A 19,551-nucleotide genomic window follows, 5' to 3' on the forward strand; every position below is an offset into this window, starting at 1 on the left:
AAAAGGACCAAGGAAAACTTTCAAACAGATTCAAGCTGACCTCCAAGACGGAGGGACAACATTGTCTTTTGTTGGCTCCACGGGAGAAAAATCACGATGGGCACACTTATAAAAGAAAAGTACGATAATGCCTGACTGGAATCTGATAAAATACATGATGAGAAGAACTTAAAGTGCAACATTTGAAGAAAAGATCATCATCATCATCATCATCATCATCATCATCATCACTCTAAAGCCGGAGGAGCTCATTTGAGTTACGATGTTCTGCTTTGCTTCGTCTGGCACGTACAGCGACTCCGCGCAGGACAGATTAACAAGCGTTCGGGTGGGAAACATACTGCTCATTGTCAACAGTGCTCAGTCCCAGTCCAACTTCACTGCCCAAGATAATCACCCGAGACGTCTATTTAAAGGCACCCAAGGACAGACGAGAAGAAAACATTGGACCGTTCTGTGGTGATCTGCTAAGGCTCCTGGTCGTAATTTAATTTAAATTTCAAGGCAAGAGCTGAAACAGGCAGCTGGGAGAAGACCACCCATCGAACCTGTGAGAACTGCAGCAGTTTGCTCAGTAGGAGTTAAACGTCCAGCTGAGAAGAAGTTTAACGTGTTACATTGAAAACCAAAAGTGTTTGTTTTGTTAAACATGGCATAAATGATAGTGGAAACTGATTATTGTTGTGAAAGAGGACAAACATTTTTTGATTACATCTGAACATGAACTCTTGATAAAAATCTACAATGAAACATCACTGTCATTAGAATAAATATAGTGTTAATGCATCATAGCATGAATTTCTTTTTATTCATTGTATCATCATGTTTAACTTTTTAACTTGTTTTTATTTCCATTGTATGCCAAACATTCAGTCGCATTGTGATAACTTCCCTTATAACAAATTGTTGTGGCTTTAGTACCAAATTTGACAGCTTGTCTTGACTTAAAATCTATAGTTTAAAATATTTAAGACATCATTTCACTTGTTGTTTATTCCCAAGTGAAAGTGTTTAATTAAACTATCACAAAGTAAAATGGGAGCAAAGAGGGTTGCAGCGAGAAAAACTACACATTTCAGAGTGGGAGGGATGGGGGGGGGGGGATATGCTAATTTTGGCCCCTTGACCTCACAGGAAATGAATCCAGCCCTGCCTGTAGGTAAACTCCCACTGATGGACACCCCTCTACAAATGTGTTGACGTACAGTACGGTACATCCCACTGAACATGTTCTCCTCTCTCTGCTGCTGCAGTTTATGACCAACCTGCGTGGTGTCGCTGGATTTTTATCACCTTGGTTTATTGCCAAGACAATGTAGTCAGCGCGTTTCCGACTGTCTTTGAATGCAGCACAGCCCGGACCTTTGTGCGCTCTTTCAAAAGAGTTATACTGAAGTGGACCTTCAACATCTGCACACCAAATGCCTGTGCTGTTCAGGACTCTGAGGGATTTGTGAATTATTTTTGTTGTTGCCTGCACTAAGAGCAGCGGATCAGGAGTTAGAAGCTGTTCTGTGTTTCCAAGGACTGGATCTGTGATGACTGCGAGGATCCAGGGAGCGGCGGGCCGGGACAAACCAGCGCCGACGGGCCGAGCAACAGGTGAGTTACCGGGGCGGAGATGGTGAAGGTGCACCGATGGGTCTGTCAGATACACACCGAGAGGGACAGCCAGATTAAATGTGTATTACTTTAATTATCCTACTTATATTGATATTCAAGATATGGTAAGATTTTACTTTATTGCATTTCAATTGTAGTCCATCTGTTTTCATTCTGCGGAGATCTGATCATTAATTTAACTGTAGTCAGGATACTGTAGCTGAAACATCGCTTAGATTCATTTGCAAGTACATGCATGTTTTCAAATTATTTGTGGAGCTGTACAACAACCTGTTATCCAAACTCTCGTTATTAATAAGAGTCAGGGGTCTCACCATAATCTCAGAAGTAGGTCCTTTTTACCAGAATGATCTATTCATAAAAGTTGAAAATAGATCAATTGTGATATTTCGGTCGTCCATGTGTCGGTTACTTCATTATTTTAAGCACACAGTTTTAGCTATTTGCAGAAGCTCAATGGTTAATATAAAGTGTCCCACATTCATTGTGTCACTTTTTAAAGTCTGCTTCATAACAAAACATCATAATGGTGTTGCAGTCTAATGATAACTGAAGCTCATAGTGTGAGAGTAATTCATATATTCAACATGTTTTTTTGTTTGGTTTTTTTTGTCTTTTTTTTTTGCCATAAATATCTTTTAGGGAGGCAGATTCTGCTTTAACCTTTTAAAGAAATTCTTTAGCAATGTGTCTGCGAGTTAATAATGTTGATTCACCTGTTGGGAATTTAGAGTAAATTTATTGGCTTTGGTAAAAAAGTTGTTCTGGTTATTGTGCAAATTTTAAAGTTTTAGAATAAAAGTTCATTAATGGAGCTAAATGCTTATTTGACCTTGTTTCATGCTGTAATTTTGTTCTGCAGGTCAACAACACAGACATTGTTGTCATATTTCTAAAATATGCTCAAAAGTGGATTAATATGCTTTGCAACTGCTGCCTTGAAGAGAATTTAACAGGACAGTAACTAGTTGTCTTCAACAATTTGGACAAAGTGATTAAGTGATTTCAGCTGTGGGATATTTTGGAGTCACATTATGTATTCTTCTCTGATCTTTTCTTTCTCTTTCTTATGCTTGTTTGTTTGTTTCGATGGTTTTTTTTTTGTTCGGTAAATTGAATCAACTTTACCTCAGTAAACATTTCGTGACATTTAAATTGAACAAAAATAAAGACACGCGCTGTGGATAATTTTTTCATCATACAATTAAAATAAATTAAATTAAACCAAGTCAATCGAAATTCGTGTGTTGACTTGAAATGTGCAGTTAGACAGCAACTGTCAAGAGGCTCACAGATGGCAGGCCAGTTTGTTGTGTTTATTTATTTTTCTGTGTGCCATACTAAAAGTAAAAATTTTTCTTGTGTGGGTGGCAGAGATCATGGTGAGGGTCAGGAGAGCTCTGTGGCTGGTACTGGGCATGCTCAGTCTGTCCCTGCTGCTGGTGGTGCTGGGAGTCTATATAACGACGCGGACAGAAAGCCTGAACGTAACTGGCTACGCCTCTGGAGTTACTGTAAGTTAAATCCTCGTGATAATTTATCCAGTCAACTGTTACAACAGATGTGAAAACATGGGCGACAACTCAAGTTGAAGCTGCAATCCTTTAGTCTTATTGTGACACCCAACAGTTTTGCTTCACTCGTTATAGTTTTGCAGGTATTTCCTTGAGACAGACACAATTTTAGGCAGTGAAACTGATGATCGTCAGTCGTGTTGTTGAACATGAACACTTCCTGCGGTGCCGACAGGGGCTCCGCCGGCATTCGGGTTTTGCCCTCATTTTGATCATGGAAGGATATAACAGGTCTTCACGAGGTTATGTCAGATTTGACCTAAACTGTATCAACAAAAATCCGTTTTTGGAGGAATCTGTGGCGAGATTTGAGTTAATACTTTAACACCTTTTGCAACAGCAAAACAAAACATGTGATTTAAAAATTGGACCACAAGATCTCCTTTCACAGCTGACAGTCCAAATGGTGTCAATTCATTCTTCATTTCCTACCTCAAAAGACAGCCAAACAAAAACAAAGTGTTTATGAAAATGAATTACGTTTCTATATTTTCTTATAACCCTTTATTAAATTGTGTCCTCTGCAGTTAACACTTGGGTCATTCCTTGGACTTCTGGGACTCTGCCTGAAAGAAAACCGCAAGCAGCTGGTATATTCTTCTGCTCTCCCGTTATCTTCTTAACAGATACACATTTACAACATCTACTCACACATGCACGATCACCTCCATCCTCCGTCACCCAGCCCTGACCCGGGAGTGCACATAAGCCGAGACGGACGCAGTGTGACGCAGTGCTGTTTACGTAGCAGACATCATTTCATTTCATTTCATCCCACTCTATCATTTCTGGTTCCCTATTCAGTAACTGAAGTCACACTTTCAGAATTCGGACGCTCAAATGAAATGGAGCACAGTGGGAGTTTGGAGGGTGGTGTCCTTTCCAAAGTTAAAAACAACTCAGTTAAAGTCTGAGAAATGGATTAAACGTTTTGTTTTACTACATTAATGTAAGCAGCAACTTCACAGGAGTAACCAAGGACTGTTTCTTGTCTGAGTGATACAGCTTATCCTCAGTCATTTAGCATTATTTTATACAAGGGAGGATCAAAATGTTGTGGGACTTTTCCTGTTGCACATGAACAGTAAGTAGCAGGACGGAGCAAGGGGAAGCTATATTACCGTTCAGGTGAAACTGGAGCCGTCTCAGAACTTTTTGACCGACCCTCGTACCCTCCTCAATCAAAGGTTTTACTTTATGTAGTGAGAAAAAAATGAAATATGGTTTATATTTTAGATTCCTTAAAGTAGCCATTGTGTGACCAACTAACATCTCCTCAGATTAGAGCACATCAATACTTCCTACTTGGCTTGTATGTACACTGGAGCTTGGTCAGTGGGTGTGTCATAATGAGTGTGTACTCTATGGTTTTATTGATAGACAGTCAGCGTTAATAGCTGTTATCAAGGCAAAATGTGACTTTGAAGAATCATAAATTTAAAACAAACACTTTTTGCCTGTAACATAAACCAAAATGTGTTTTTTTTAACCATTTTGATAGATTCAGTTTTGTCCTGAAAGATAATAAAATCTATGAAAAAGCCTTTTGACTGCGACTGTACGTAGACATGTTGAACGTTCAGCCAGAAAACGGTTGCTACTTTAAAACGTCTGAAATACTCAAAACAAACTAATGGGTGGTAAATCCGCCACCATTGCCAATATAAACTGAAATGATTTGTTCAGATCATGTGATCTGTTTTTGATTAATGACGGTAACTTTTCTCAAGTGCAAAACAAATCTGACAGCGAATACATAAAAGAGCCAGCATTTGGCACGTCTGTGACATGTGGGTTTGATCGTGTTGCCCCTGAATGGAGCGGGCATATTTAATGGTTATTTAACAAACTGCGGCATGTTCAGTGGTTTTTATGTGTCAATCCTACATGCTGCTTACAGTAAATCACTGAAGTAAGAGGGGGAACAGAGCTAGATGCTAATCTACTGTCCAATCCTTCAGCATACATTCATTTTACTACAGCTTTAGATGAGGCCACTACAATTTCAGACTTTGTAAAGTACCTGTACTGCGTCTTCTTACTGTCTCATCCTTAAAAGATGTCCCGTTATAAAAACACGTGGCTGTTTACTGTGAACAGCCAATTCGTTAATTTGACCTTCCTTTAGAAGCATTCACAGTATGTTGCTGCTGAAGAATCTGGACTGGTCTGCTGTAATCAAATTATTTATAAATCTCTCCCTAATAGACAAGAATAGATAACTGGGTATTCGTCCAGGTTTCTGGCATCATGTCTGGGTCAAACTACTGTGGTTCTGATTGACATCTCGTGTGTGTCACGTAACCTGTCCATGTGTCCACATGTGTTGTCACTCACTGTTACCTCGGGGTGTGGAGAACGAGGGGTTGACAGACATCGTACACATGATCTAATGTGAGTTTTATCAGCTGAAGCAAAGAGAGTCTGTCTGCAGACAATAAACACGTGTTGTTGTTTTTTTTTTACCCCCCTGCTAACGGTGCATCCTTGAGGGGCAGCTATGGATTTCAGACTTATCACAGCTTTTGTCTGCACTTACATGAACTCTAAAAAGTGTATGTGATACCCAGTGCTGATTTTTACATGTGGAGAATCGTAAACTTTACAACACGGTTAAACAACGCAGCCTGCACTAGTACATAAACCTTTGCAGCCAAATGTGAATAATTTCACACAAACTACAGTTTCACTGGTGTTGATACTCATCCAAAATATGTGAAACTAATGGAACTTGCTGAAACAAGACTTGAGAAAAGCTCACAGATTCACGAGCAGGAATGGAAGAGATTTAAAACGGACGATAAATTGTTTTCTGGAGGTGCTGTCCATACTTATGGGACACTCGAGGACCCAGGTTTTGAACTGAGCAGAGCGGTCATGCTCATCACTTCTTCCCTACCTGATGTTCTATCAAAGGATCCTGTATAAACAACCCCGGTTCACACCAAAAACAACAGATCATCCGATGCACGAAGGGCATCTGCGGCCAAGAGGAGTTTCTGGATAGAGCTGGCTGTGCTTGGATTTGATATCACGTTTAGATTTCAGCTCTTTCATCCAGTTGAGATAGCGAGATGAGATTTTTTGACAAAACCTTGAAATATCAGAGTCCACGTGTCCACATGTGTTGTCACTCACTGTTACCTCGGGGTGTGGAGAACGAGGGGTTGACAGACACGATTCAGTGCAAAGTAATGTTTCACATTGGAATTCCCATTTTTCATCTTCCGTTCACTCAATCTGTGAACTATTTTTCTCAGGATGTGGTGAGTTTAGCTTGTGATTAATGACGAGCAGGGATGAAGGTGAGATACTGAGGCTGTTAAGACTCTCAGCACATACAGCGTGCTATCAAAATTCTTTTGCTTTGGCAGAAATAATATTATGACTTGGAAGAGTCACTGTTTAAGTAACAACACTATCATATTTCTGTTGTGAGAATGATATCAGGCCTTCAGAGAGATGCTATTAAAGCCTAAGCTGCAGCAGCCTGCACGTCCATATTCTTTCAGAGCCAATCTACAGTTTACTGCAGTAGAAAAACTGATAGTAATGCAGTAACTCCTATTAATATAAACTAATATCTGGACAAAATAGTTACCGGTAATTTTTATTTGGTTAAGTTATTTATTTTAGTTAAAGAGTACAGCTTCTTTTTTTTTTTTTTTTTTTAAATATGACGTACACAACCACATTCACCTACATATAGACACTTAGGAAGTCTATGCAAATTTTCATAACGTGTGTTTTTTCAGCAGAAATGGTTACAACCGTCTTGTGAGCTGTGCTCAGATCTGTGATCACAAAGTAAAGGTTTTATTGGATGGAAAGGAAAAAAAAAACAACCTCAGCCATTTACCTTCATTCCTGAAAGGCGCTCGCATCATTATCCAATAACACTCTTTTTTTTGTATCCGCTACTCTTAACATTTTATATAAAATGATCTCATTTGTGCTTTTTCCTGTGTTTGTCCTCCAGCTGACGGCTGCCATTGTTTTCCTCAGCTTCGGGGTCATCACCTCTTTTCTGTGCCTGGTGATCGATGGCGTCTATATTGTCTTAAACATGGTGAGTTATCTACACTTGCATGTGAAGACTGTAACTGGAGAGAGGATTGTTTTGGATGATGGAACAGGGCAGTAACAGTAGACCGTGAAGCAATAATAGACCACTGTGCTGGTTGACTGAGATCCACCTGGACAGCCTCTTAGCCCCGCGGTGTGAGCCAGCATTACCCTGTTGGCAATAGTAACAATTTACACCGTTTTTGTCCATGAAAAAAGTTCCCACAAGTTATAGTCCCGTCTTTGTAACATTTGCCAGCCTGCCTCTTTTCTATTTTATTTTTCTTCCACCAAAGCAGAATATGTGAAGGACTTGTAGTCTTCATCAGTGTGGAAGAATTAAAGAAAGTCAAGTTGTCTTTGGTTTAAAGTGTCCAGATGTCTGATGTCTTTGATGACTGAGAATAACAAGAGATAGTTACTGAGTGTGACTGATGTTGCTGCAACAGAGAGCAGTCAGCCTCCCTAAAAGATCCTTTGACAGGTTTTAGAAAAGCAAATCTATAATCCTGTTTCTTAGATGTAATACAAAGAGAAACTCTGACTAAATGTCCCTCTCAATGCAGCAGGAGATTACTTTCAATCTGCAGTCTCTGTTCTTATCTGAGAGGGATATAACAACCGCACAGTACACACTGCCAGATTTTCCTGTAAAATATATATGCAGAATGTATATTTTCTTGAAACATTGTGGTTGATATTTCTTTATGTATTAACTTTTGCCAGGACATGCGTCCACTGACAGCAGGGAGATGTCAGTATTACAGCAGCGGCAGCAGCTACATGTATGAGAATTTCTACACCTCTGTGAGTAAAGATGCGCTGATGTATGTTAGAAAATTTGAAATTGAATTGAGTACAAATTAAGATTGACTCCAGATAAAACCTTAATTTCTACAGCTGTCTATTTCAGCTTCAGTTGTGTTGGACTTGTGATTGTGTTTGTGTATTTACTGGTGAACCTGCGTCTAACTTTTCAGGTGTCGTGTTGGAATCTGAAGGAGTCTTGTACGATGACGGTACGAAGTGGGACCTGTTACTGCTGCGACCTGTACGACTGTGCCAAGTGAGACAACACATCACTATCCTACCATATTCATGTTGTCATGTCATCACAAACTGAACAAACTTTACTTATCGAATAAAATGTCCTGGTCACCACTCCAGAACTGACTTTGATATTAATATTCTTCATCTTATTGTCTAACGGTGCCGTTGTTTTGTTCTACAGTGGCGGCTACCTCAGCAACTACTACGAGTTTGTCGGAGTACAAAGCTGTGAGGAAGTCTTCATTCTGTACATTTTGATTTGGATCCTCGCCAGCCTCAACCTCGTGGCCTTCTTCACCGGGATCGTGACCACAGCGGTGCTGGGCTGCATCAAGGACTCGGTAAGACATCCAAACTGTTGCACACAAACCGGGAAACGTCTTCATATGTGGACATCGGAACTTTTAAACGCTCTTACTCAACCACAGGGCCCCCCCTGACCTGAAGCCAGTCTCACTTGGTGTCCTGTGCACAGATAAATGGATGAGAAAGCAGTGGGGAAGTACAGAGATATGGGTCACAGATTCCAGATGTTTTTGTCCACGCGCCGTCCACAGTTTTCTCAACATGCAGGCACAATGTATGACTGATTGTCCACAGACTGTATCTGGCTCACGGTACAATGTAAACCAGTAAGCATCATCCTACCGTGATCAGCTGATAATAATTACTAAAGACAAGGGAAGCGGTGTGCCCAGAAGAGGCCTGGAGTTCATTACAAAAACTTCAGAGATGGCTCCACAGAAATACAACTTTATTCTGTATAGATTTTAAATGGGACTAAACTAACGGCCATTACTTCGAACATTCCGATTTTGCAAGCGAATATCAATATTATCATTATAATTTTACCCATCCGTCATATATTTCACTGTGTATTCAATAAACTGGACCTCTGAGCAACACAGCTCAGAGTAGATTTAGAGACGCAGCGGAGACAATCTGAATGTAATCCAAGTTCAGTATCACATCATATTATGTCTGCTGGTATTTTAAACCACCAAATGTCATCCACCATGCAGTTTTCTTTCCCTCAAATGGGCCGTGTGGTCTCAGCTATCAGGAAAAACCATGTTGGTACACCATGCATAGATGAGTTTGCCGTCAAGTGCCAAAATTATTAAATGACTAAACCCGATTTCAAGATGTGTTAAATTATTTTTTGTGGGAACATAGCGTGTGTGACCAGAGATAGTTCCTTTGTTCTAGTATTTATATCTAATTTGCCAAATACCTTCAATAGGACACAAACATTCAGCAAGATGATCTCGACACCACGTACAAATTCGTCTGCTTTATTGAAGGAAAAAAAGTGGGACTGTTAAGATTGTCACACGCGGTGGTTGGATGGCTGGAAATCAGTCACAGCCAAATCAGAAACACTAAACTGTTAATGGGTTCACAAGTTGACATCAGTCCAGACGTTGCTGTGTTGCAGTAACACTCTTGTGTCGCAGGCCACTGCTTTGTCTGAACTGTCCTCCCTCTGTCTGGGCACCGGGATGTTTTTATGGTCTCTTAGGAAAATGAAATAAAAAAGGTCAGAACAATATTCTGAACCCTGTGTTGCTTCACACCCAGTTATGTGCTCTCTGACTCCCTTCTTCTCATGTTACAATGAGCTGCAGTGAAAGCACGAAAGACAATACAAAGTTGAGAGAGTGTGTCATGAAGGCTAATGGAGGCTGAAAAACACCGTCGGTCGTATCAGCGGGGTTGGCAGGCTGTCTCTGGTTGATAAACCTCAGTGTGTCAGTGGTTTTTTTTTATCAGAAACATTCCTTCACTGCTTCTCCTTCAGCTGAGACGCTGAGTTAAAGAAACTTTGTTTAATAAGCAACTTGATTTACTTTCTCACGATGTGCGCCTCCACCAACCAGTCAACTTGCATTTCACTCCCACGTTTGTCTAGACTCATGTAAGATATGTAGTGAAGACTTTGAAGGAGTTTTGCCAATAGATTTGATCCTGATAACAGTTGATGATTGTGGCTGCAAAGAAACTCGAAAACGTGAATGCTTCGCACACATCGTCAAACCGAACTGCGCTTTATACAATCAGCACAATTTCAGGGCCAACGCCAAAGATTTGACCAAATCTTCTGTTTCTGAGTTACAGCGTTGCATTCACAAGATCAGGGCAGGCATGACGTAAAAGTTACCTTGACCTTTGACTACCAAAATCGAATCAGTTCATCCTTCAGTCCGAGTTGATGTTTGTGCCAAATTTTAAGGAATTTCTCAAGGCCTTCTTCAGAAATTGCACTGTCGAAACTGGGAGGATTTGTGGTCTCAGTGAACTTTGACTTTCAAAATATAATCAATTCATCACTGACTTAACTGATATCACCTGCGTAGGCAGCTGTAGTTTTTGAATGTTTGAGTTCATGAGGGTTCGAAATGGTATGGAAACCAAAATAGGACTCGCACTCTGCTTTTAAACGACGTACCGTTCTGGAAAATAAAAAAAATGCCACACCTCCAGGAAAAAAAATCTGAGTTTTGCTAATTTGCTCAGATTTATAAACATGTGTAAACATTAAATACACACACACACACTTTATATACACTTAAACTCAGGAAAGGCATGGACATCAGTAAATCCAATGCAGACATTTGACTTAAATTACAAACAACTTTACAAATGTTCACTAATTAACCACAGCAGTGAGCAGCCATGAGCTGCCTCTGAGAGATCAATTACTTAATACTTGGTTTGTTTACCATTTTGTGGGCAGCAGACTATGGGAATGACAACCGCGTTTAATATGTCACCAGTTTTGCTATGAACTGGAAGTAATTCCCTCAGGCAAAGTATGCAGGACAGAAAACTTTGGGAAAGTGTGCCTAAAGGGCTCAAAATGTTTGCCAGAGAGCCCTCACGGTCTCTGCGATTTGACGGCGGGACAGCCCGAAGCCCTCGTGGACTTACTGGGGAAGCACCTCAAAGTCTGTGAGTCAGTGAGTGTGTGGGTTGGGATCGGGCATTCGTTGAGTTTAAGGGAATGTTTGTGTCAAATTTGAAAAAAAGTTCAGTCAAGGCGTTCCTGCCAGAACATAATACCTCTGACTATGGCTGTTGTCATCGGGGAGGCGTAAAAAAATGCCAAAGAACTCACTGTTCCATCTCTTACAAAAAAACCAAATAGAAGACATTATCACTCTCTTGGACTTTTTTTTAATGACCTTTTAATACAACAATGAACGAAATGCCAGATTAATAATAAATGATGAAAATAGTTTCAGCCCTAGTTGAGTGCGAACCCGGTTGACACCAAACTAATATTGAATTCAGTGCCTCCATTATTGTGTAGCGTGACTACAGTGACTAGCCTTCTTCCACCATGCTGTTACCTGAGCTCAGCTCACACTGAAAGGTGCAGCCTGTCTAAAAACCTGCACTAAAAACCTCTTCCACGTACCAAATAAGTCTACTTAGATCTGTTTGTGTGGTCTGTGGAGAGCTCAGTGATGTTTGTGCTGCCAGAGATCAAACTAATCTGTCCTGAGATGTCTCCAACAGACCACACAGTCTCCGTCCGGCTGTCATCCGTCACTGCATGCAGCCAAAGCTACCATCTTTCGAATGCAAAAGAGTCTTCAGTAAATAAGATTATCTGCAATGATATAGGGAGTGGACTCCCTGAACTGTCATACCGCTCTCAATTAGCTTTGAATCACTCGTTGGTCTGTGTTTTTACTGGTGGGAATGTACAAAGATCTTTCCTGATATTATTAAAGTTAATATAATTGAGAATTTTAATCACTGATCTATCACCTGCTCTCCAACTTCTCACATCGCAGCTTTTAGAAACTGGAAATAAAGTTCACGTGTGGGAGAAGATGACTCCTCAGTGCGACACTTTTAATATCAGTCACCCATGTGTCCAATAAATGTAGGAGTGGTGAATTATTATAGTGTTATAGTCCATCCCATAGTTGCTACATACCTGCAAGATGATGAGTTTCAACGCAAACACAACATGAATTGCTATGCAGATATTTTCTCTGCCTGCGGTAGATTATCTGAAAGACAGGGAAACACACGGTTTGTCAAATTTATAGGTTTCCAGCGTTCATCAAATTTTGGATTTGACCTCCAGCCCGCAGCAGGCAGGCCACCCAACGCTGAGGCCTGGACTAATGCAGCGTTTTCCCAGGGAGGAATGTATGAATCACTAACTGCATGCAGCGAGTGAACCAATAATAAAACAGTCTTTTTCTGCAATTTGATTCATATCTGTGGTTGTTTGCTGTTAGCTGAAGTACTTTGTGCAACACAAATAGATTTATTTTCGTGAAGTTGATAAAACGGAGCTAAAGCAGCTGGATTTTATGTGGACGGCCCACATGTGAACGCAACCCGCACCACACGTTTAACACGGGAAGGTTGGCATTAGTTGCACTTGCTTTTGGCTTCTGCTGTATCAGCTGTTTGCCTTTGAACACGTTGCTTTTGATGTCACATTTTGTTGATGTTGATTTTCTCTGTCTGCTTCTTACGATGACTGATGAATTCCTGCATGAACACAACAATCTGCCATAGTTGGAACAGTTTTGGTTATTTTTTTAATTATTTTTTTTTAAGGGGTCACTGTCCGACAGTGCAGACTTTACTTGATCGGGGCCAACGTTTTGTAGTCATCAACGTGTGATTTGTCCCCTGCTTTGAATTTATCAGATCATCTTAGTGTTCTACATCATTTTATTATTTATTTATGTGTGCACGTCTGTGTTTATTTTTGTATGCATGACACACTAAACAGATTGTTACAAAGTTATTCTGTCATTGTTAACAAACCACAAAAATGTCTGTTTGTCATTGTTTTTTTGATTTACAATAACATTGTGTGTGTGTGTGTGTGTGTGTGTGTGTGTGTGCGTGCGTGCGTGTGTGTGTGTGTGTTTTCCTCTCTCTCTGTGTCAGAGGAGTAGCAGCGCTGTGTCCGAGCCCTCTGAGAGCACCGCACCTTCCCCTACAGCTCCTCTGCTGATGGACGCCAACACACACATCGCATGCCAGCTCCACCCAGTCAGTGCTTGACCAACACACACACACACATGCACACAAATACACACACAAATGTGTGTGAAGTGTAGTTTCTCCACGTATCTTATTTCTCCCTCTGTCTTCATCTCTGACTGACTGACCATCAGATCGAACACAAACCCCTTCATCTCCACCCAACATGCATCCATTAAAAATCCTCTACATCAATGCGGGCTCCACCTCAGACCAAGTCAGGACAACTGCACCCTTCCCCTTATCCACTCTCTTACTTAAAGTTTTGGCTTGATCGTGCTGTAAATTTTTTGGAACTACAGCTCTCAGTTTATGAGCTGTTGAAGGATGTAAACCGTAAGTCAAATGTTGCCATTGTGTCCATTTTTAGCCAATATTTGTTTATATTTTGGCACCATTAAAAGTGTGTTGAATCAGCTGTTAGAAGTCCGCAATGCGCCCAGAGATGTACAGAAAACAGCCCAGGATTGCACTGATACTAAAACAAACTCTAAAGCGCCATGATTCTCAGGCAAGTAATGTAGCTACAGTGGTGCTTTAAAATGTATGAACCCTCAAGAATTCTCTATATTTCTGCATAAATAGCCCCGAAATCATCATCTGATCTTCACAAAAGTTTTAAAAGTAGATAAAACAAAAAACAAAAAAAACAGTCCAAATAAACAAATCAGATGAAAATAATATGCTTGGTAGTTAATTTTTTGAAGAAAATGATCCAATATTACATATCTGAGTGGTCAAAGTATATACGGGATTTGCAGCTAATTTGAAGGTGCAATTAGAGTCAGGTGGGTTTTTTTTTTTCATCAGTGGGAAGGTAATCATCTGAGTGTTGAGCCTTGTTCTACCTAAAAGAGAGGAATCTATCAAAGTCTGAGCTTCACAACACATGTCTCTGGAAGTGTATCACGGCACAAACACAGGAGATTTCTAAGGATGGAAAAAACCCCAAAAGAGTTTCGAAGCTCGTCAGTCTGGAAAAGGTTACTAAAGCTCCAATCCAAAGTCACAGAGATGTTGTACAAATGGAGGAAATGTAAGACCACTGTTGCCCTCCAAAGGACTTCTGAGTCACCAAAGGCCTCTCTCACATTGGCTGATGTTAATGTTCATGAATCCACTATCAGGGGAACACATGGACAACAACGATGTGCTCTGCGGGGCTACAACAAGAAGGCCACTGCTCTCCAAAAAGAACATCGCCGCTCGTCTGCGGTTCACTAATAATCGTGTAGGCAAACCAGAAGGCTGTCATAAAAATGTTTTGTGGATGGATGAGACCGAAATAGAGTTGTTGTTTTTTTGTTGTTGATGGGAAGCGCTATGTCCTTGTCTGTCCTTGAACTAAATCTCAAGAGAAAGCTGGTCAAGCAGCAACTCTACGTCCCAAAGCACACAAGTCGTTTTACTAAAGAGTGAATAAAGAAGAATAAAAATGTTTTCCTCAATCAACTAATCACCAAGTAAAATATTTTCATCTCATTTGTTTATCTGGGTTCTTTTTTATTTACTTTTTGGATTTGTGACATTCTGTTGATGTTTTATTCTATATTTTTGCAGAAATATAGAAAAAAAAATTGTAAATGATTTCTATGTGTAATTTTGGACGTTTTATTTGTGGTGGACATTGTAGATAATGATATCCACGTGCCTGTGTCACTTCCTCCTCATGCCTCTTCACTTCTTTATTGCGTTCTCACTACTGCTTGATGAAACCCGGGTAATCCAGGAAGTACACTGCTGATTTTCCTATAGACGGTATTTCAGAGGTTGAATGAGCTCCATCGACCCTCAGACAATCGATTTTATAGCCAATGAAACAAGTGAAAACAGTTTTTGGATCACCTTAAAAAAATGCGATTGATACTCGTGACTAGAACTTGTGAAATACATATGACTTAATTGGATAAAAGATACCAGCAATTGAGGAAACACACGTTTTTCATCCCTTTAATTTCTTCTTGTTTTAAAAACGTAACCTGAACTCCTAACCCGAACTTTGTCTAAAGCAGTTATATATTAGTAATTGTATTATTTTGTCAAGTATTAGTACATGAAAACGAAAGCGCATTTAGCTTAGCTTGAGATATTTAATTCTTAAAATTGAGTTCATTATTATAATTCCAAACACATGTTGCTACAATGATTATAAATAAGACAATCCTATTTGTATATTCATTGTGAATAAATCACATGAAACAGTTAAAATATTTAGTATGCACCATCACTACTTAGAATCTTTTTCTCTCTGTAGTTACAACTGTAGACACTTCAGTGGTAACACACAACAGACTTTTAGAAATGGAAAAGTTAAATTTACAGGTAGGTGAAAATAAACAGATGCAGCTGGTGCTGACATGAAGATGACGTGAGGTCAACCTCTAACAACGAACACTAGTTGTGACTGTTGATCAGATCAGTGGTTCACTGTTTTACACGATTTATTTGTCCTCTGTTCACCTTCATAACAGCACTGCTGCTTTAAACTCAAGACTCGTTTTCCACATCCCTCAGTTTAAGAAGTAATGTTACGTTAAACTTACCAGCGCATCCTGACCAAGGTTAAGATGACAACGAGCTGATGTAGTTTTCATGAAATGAAACCCCATTTTTGATGTGAGAGATGTATTTCCTATTCACCATGAATCACTTATGTGTGCGCTATAGGGGGACAGAAAACCCACTGCCACAATAGATTATACTGTATACAGGCTTTCAGTGTTTTACCACACACAACATTTTAATAGAATTAGAATAGAAGAGCCAGAGGGTTTTTTTTTGGAACCAGCCCATAGTGGCCCTCAGTGGTGTTGCACTTTGAAGTACTGCCATATTGGCTGCACTGTTCAGACTCGGAGACTACGTCCATTTTAAAATACTCTCTATGGTCAGCATGAGACATGGTCGGTGGATGGTTTGATTCTACAGCGCACTTGGGAGCAGAAAAAACTCTTCACTTCTGTTTCCAACCACGAGTCAGGACAGTTACAACCCTGTTTTCAAAACCGTTGAGACCATGTGTAAAATGTAAATAACAACAGAATGTGATGATTTGCAAATCATGTAAACCCATATTTAATTAAAAAAAAGATCAAAGACAACACATATCAAATGTTGAACCTCAGAATTGTTTTTGTGAAAAATATATGCTCATTTTGAATTTGATGGCAGCGACACATTTCAAAAAGTTGGGACAGGGTCAAGAAAAGACTGGAAACGTTGTTTAACACTTCAAAAAAAAACACCGGTCGAACATCTCATTGGTAACAGGTCAGAAACATGACTAGGTATAAAAATAACGTCACAGCGAGGCCGTGATCTTCAGGCCCTCGGGCAGCACTGCATTAAAAACAGACACATTTCCGTAGGAGAATCATTCAAAGATTTGAGAATCTGGGAAAATCTCTTTACACAAAGAAAAAGGCAAAAAAACCAGTGGCAGGCCAGAAACAACCAGTGGCAGATTTGCTACTGCATTAAAAACAGTGGCAAATCTGTAATGGAAATCACTGTATGGGCTCAGAAACACTTCTGGATATCATTGTGAACACTGTTTGTCACTGTATCCACAAATGCAGGTTAAAACTCTACCATGCAAGGCAAGGCAAGTTTATTTGTATAGCACATTTCAACAACAAGGCAATTCAAAGTGCTTCACATAAAACCATTAAAAGCATCAAAACATAAGGCAAAAGAAAAGGAAATTTAAAAAACAATTAAGAACATTGATCGAAACATTAAAAACAGTCATTAAAACATGAAACAAGCTAAAAATTTAAATAAAACATATATAAGCATCATTCAGAAGCGCAGCTGCTTTCTCTGGGCCCGAGCTCATTTAAGATGCACTTAGGCGAAGAGGAAAAACCATCCTGTGGTCTGACAAATCCAAATTTAAAATTATTTTGGGAAATCATGGACTCTGTGTTCCCTGGGCTAAAGAGGAGAGGGACCACCCAGCTTGTTATCATCACACCGTTCAAAAACCAGCATGGACAATACAGGAATACATTAGCGCACACGGCATGGGTAGCTTGCACATCTGGGAATGCCCCGTTAATTCTCAATGATATATACAGGTTTTGGAGCAGCATGTGTTGCAATCCAGACATCTTTTTTTTTTTTCTCAGGGAAGTCGTTGGTTATTTCAGCAAAACAGTGCCAAACTGCATTTTGCATATATTACAAGAGCATGAGTCTCTGGTGGAAGAGTCTGGGTGCTGAACTGGCCTCCCGCAGTCCAAGTAATTTTAGTCAAAACTTCTGTTGTTTGACTAGAAGCTAGGAGCATAGATGCACTCATCTGTCTCAACATTAGCGTGAAAATCCTGCTCCTTTCTCAGAATAGTTGATCTCTAGTTGTATTTCTGACAGAGATTCACCAAAAGGAGCGTTTGCTGTTAGATTAAACTATTGTTGTTACAAACAGCAACCGCGAGAATTACAAAAATCAACCAGAGCTGAATCTGAAGGATTACAACTTTAAAGATACACCTTGGCATTATTTCATGAAGGAGGAGATGCACATGTTAGTTAAAACCACACACAAAGTGTTGAGATGAGAAGCAATGAATGGAAGCGGAAACTTTTTGTGTTTGTTAAAACGAAGTTACCACACTGTCCCTTTTTTTTTTAATTCAGGGGGAAAAAAAGAAATCAGCGTTTTTCCACAAACAGAAGTTGTGAGAAAAGACTGTTGTTGTTATCACTGCTGACCACCCACATCAGATCAACTTATTGGCAGTTGCCTTTCACTTTTGGTCTGTGTAATAAATCCACGTGTTTACTACCAGTGATCATTCTTGATCTAAAACAGACATTTAACAAAAAGCGTGAGGGTGTGGGTGGAAGCGTGTTAAAGTGGGCTGTGAGTGAGGATTTCTTCAATCCAAGTCATCGAAAAGTACCAAATAAATTCTACAGTTCATCTGTTTTTGTTTGATCATTGGCAAGACGGTTCTGTTTTAACTTTGCCGTTCACAATGACACGATATTTGAAGTTATTGTGAGATTGTTCTTTACATTTGTTACTGGTTATCACAAATCGCAGTCGTAAGTAGTCAAAGAAGACATGAAGTCTGTGGTAAACATCTGTCTATGTCTCTTGCCTCTGTCTTTTCCCAACTGTTTCCTTTTGTCTTGTCTTGCTTATTCAGAGAGCACCAGGGTTTTTTCCTACAGCAGAAACAACAGCTGCCCCTCACAGTTTTCCTTCATCATCGTCTTCCCTTCCGGAGTCCAGCCAGCCTCCCTTTTCCCCGCTGACCGGCCTGCTGCCCTGCAGAGACCACGGCCTCTCAGCCTGAGCTCCAGCAGAGCCCCCTCAACCAGCTACATACGAGCTGAAGATCCAAAATACAAAGACCAGGAAGGGATGCGGACGCGTTATTATTATTATTATTATTGTTTTACAAGTTGTTGTGAGGAAGGAAAGCAGGTCCAACTAAAAGAGAGACATGCTGGTCCCAATATTATGACATTAGTATGAAAATCTTTCCAGCTATTTTCTATATGCAAAGATTTGAACATTTTACTGTATTGTGCTCAAAAACATAAAGGTCTCAAGTGTTTGTAAATGAAATGTAATATAAATGTTTCATCAGTCGACTTCATGTGTATAAGAGGGCGTGTACGCTCATCAGTGACACCACGCGTGTGCGTTCGCGTTCGTGTGTGTACTTGTACATCTATCTTTGTGAGGACCAGTTTTAGTTTTTGACCATCATAGTGAGGACATTTTAACCAAGTAAGGACATTTTGGCGTCACTTTCTTAAAACTGTTGAAAGGACTTCTATGGAGGTTAAGGCCATAGACTTCATATAAAAGGGGACATCGATTCCAGATCTGACAAGTGAGGCCAATATGGAAGTGCCTTAAACTGCAATACCACTGAGGGCCACTAGCGGTTGGTTCCAAAAAGCCTCAACTTTTCTCATGAAATACAAAGTCAATAAACTTTTTCCACTATTTATGATGGTGTCATTTGCTGAAGTCACTCCATCGTACTAGTTGTCTGGCAGTCCAGTCATTCCGTCATTAATTAGATATTAAGCCTCAAAAAGCGATATGTTTGGAGGTGTCTGTTTGACTGACAGGCCTGTGGTGTAGTCAGGTTTCCACTATTGGTGGCTGGGACGTATAATGGCAGATCACAAACCAAAGACATCACTGTTGGTTGCCGCTTGGTTAAGACTTGGTTTTAGGGAAAATAATTAA

General features: G+C 40.0%; 1 protein-coding gene across 1 annotated transcript; it reads left to right on the forward strand.

The window, feature by feature from the left end:
- Positions 1-1,202: 1,202 nt before the first annotated feature.
- On the forward strand, positions 1,203-19,306 carry LOC138634920 (transmembrane protein 255B). Its single transcript, XM_069722178.1, has 9 exons — positions 1,203-1,602; positions 2,998-3,137; positions 3,725-3,787; positions 7,177-7,266; positions 7,989-8,069; positions 8,243-8,328; positions 8,494-8,653; positions 13,239-13,343; positions 18,491-19,306. Exons 1-9 carry the CDS (start codon positions 1,539-1,541, stop codon positions 18,638-18,640), a joined length of 939 nt encoding a protein of 312 aa, XP_069578279.1. The 5' UTR covers positions 1,203-1,538; the 3' UTR covers positions 18,641-19,306.
- The last annotated feature ends 245 nt before the right edge of the window (positions 19,307-19,551 follow it).

This window comes from Brachyistius frenatus, unplaced genomic scaffold, assembly GCF_029030835.1.
Source record: "Brachyistius frenatus isolate BFR_SWC_R1_liver_20210118 unplaced genomic scaffold, ASM2903083v1 Contig_1, whole genome shotgun sequence".
In the NCBI taxonomy this organism is placed as follows: Eukaryota; Metazoa; Chordata; class Actinopteri; family Embiotocidae; genus Brachyistius; species Brachyistius frenatus.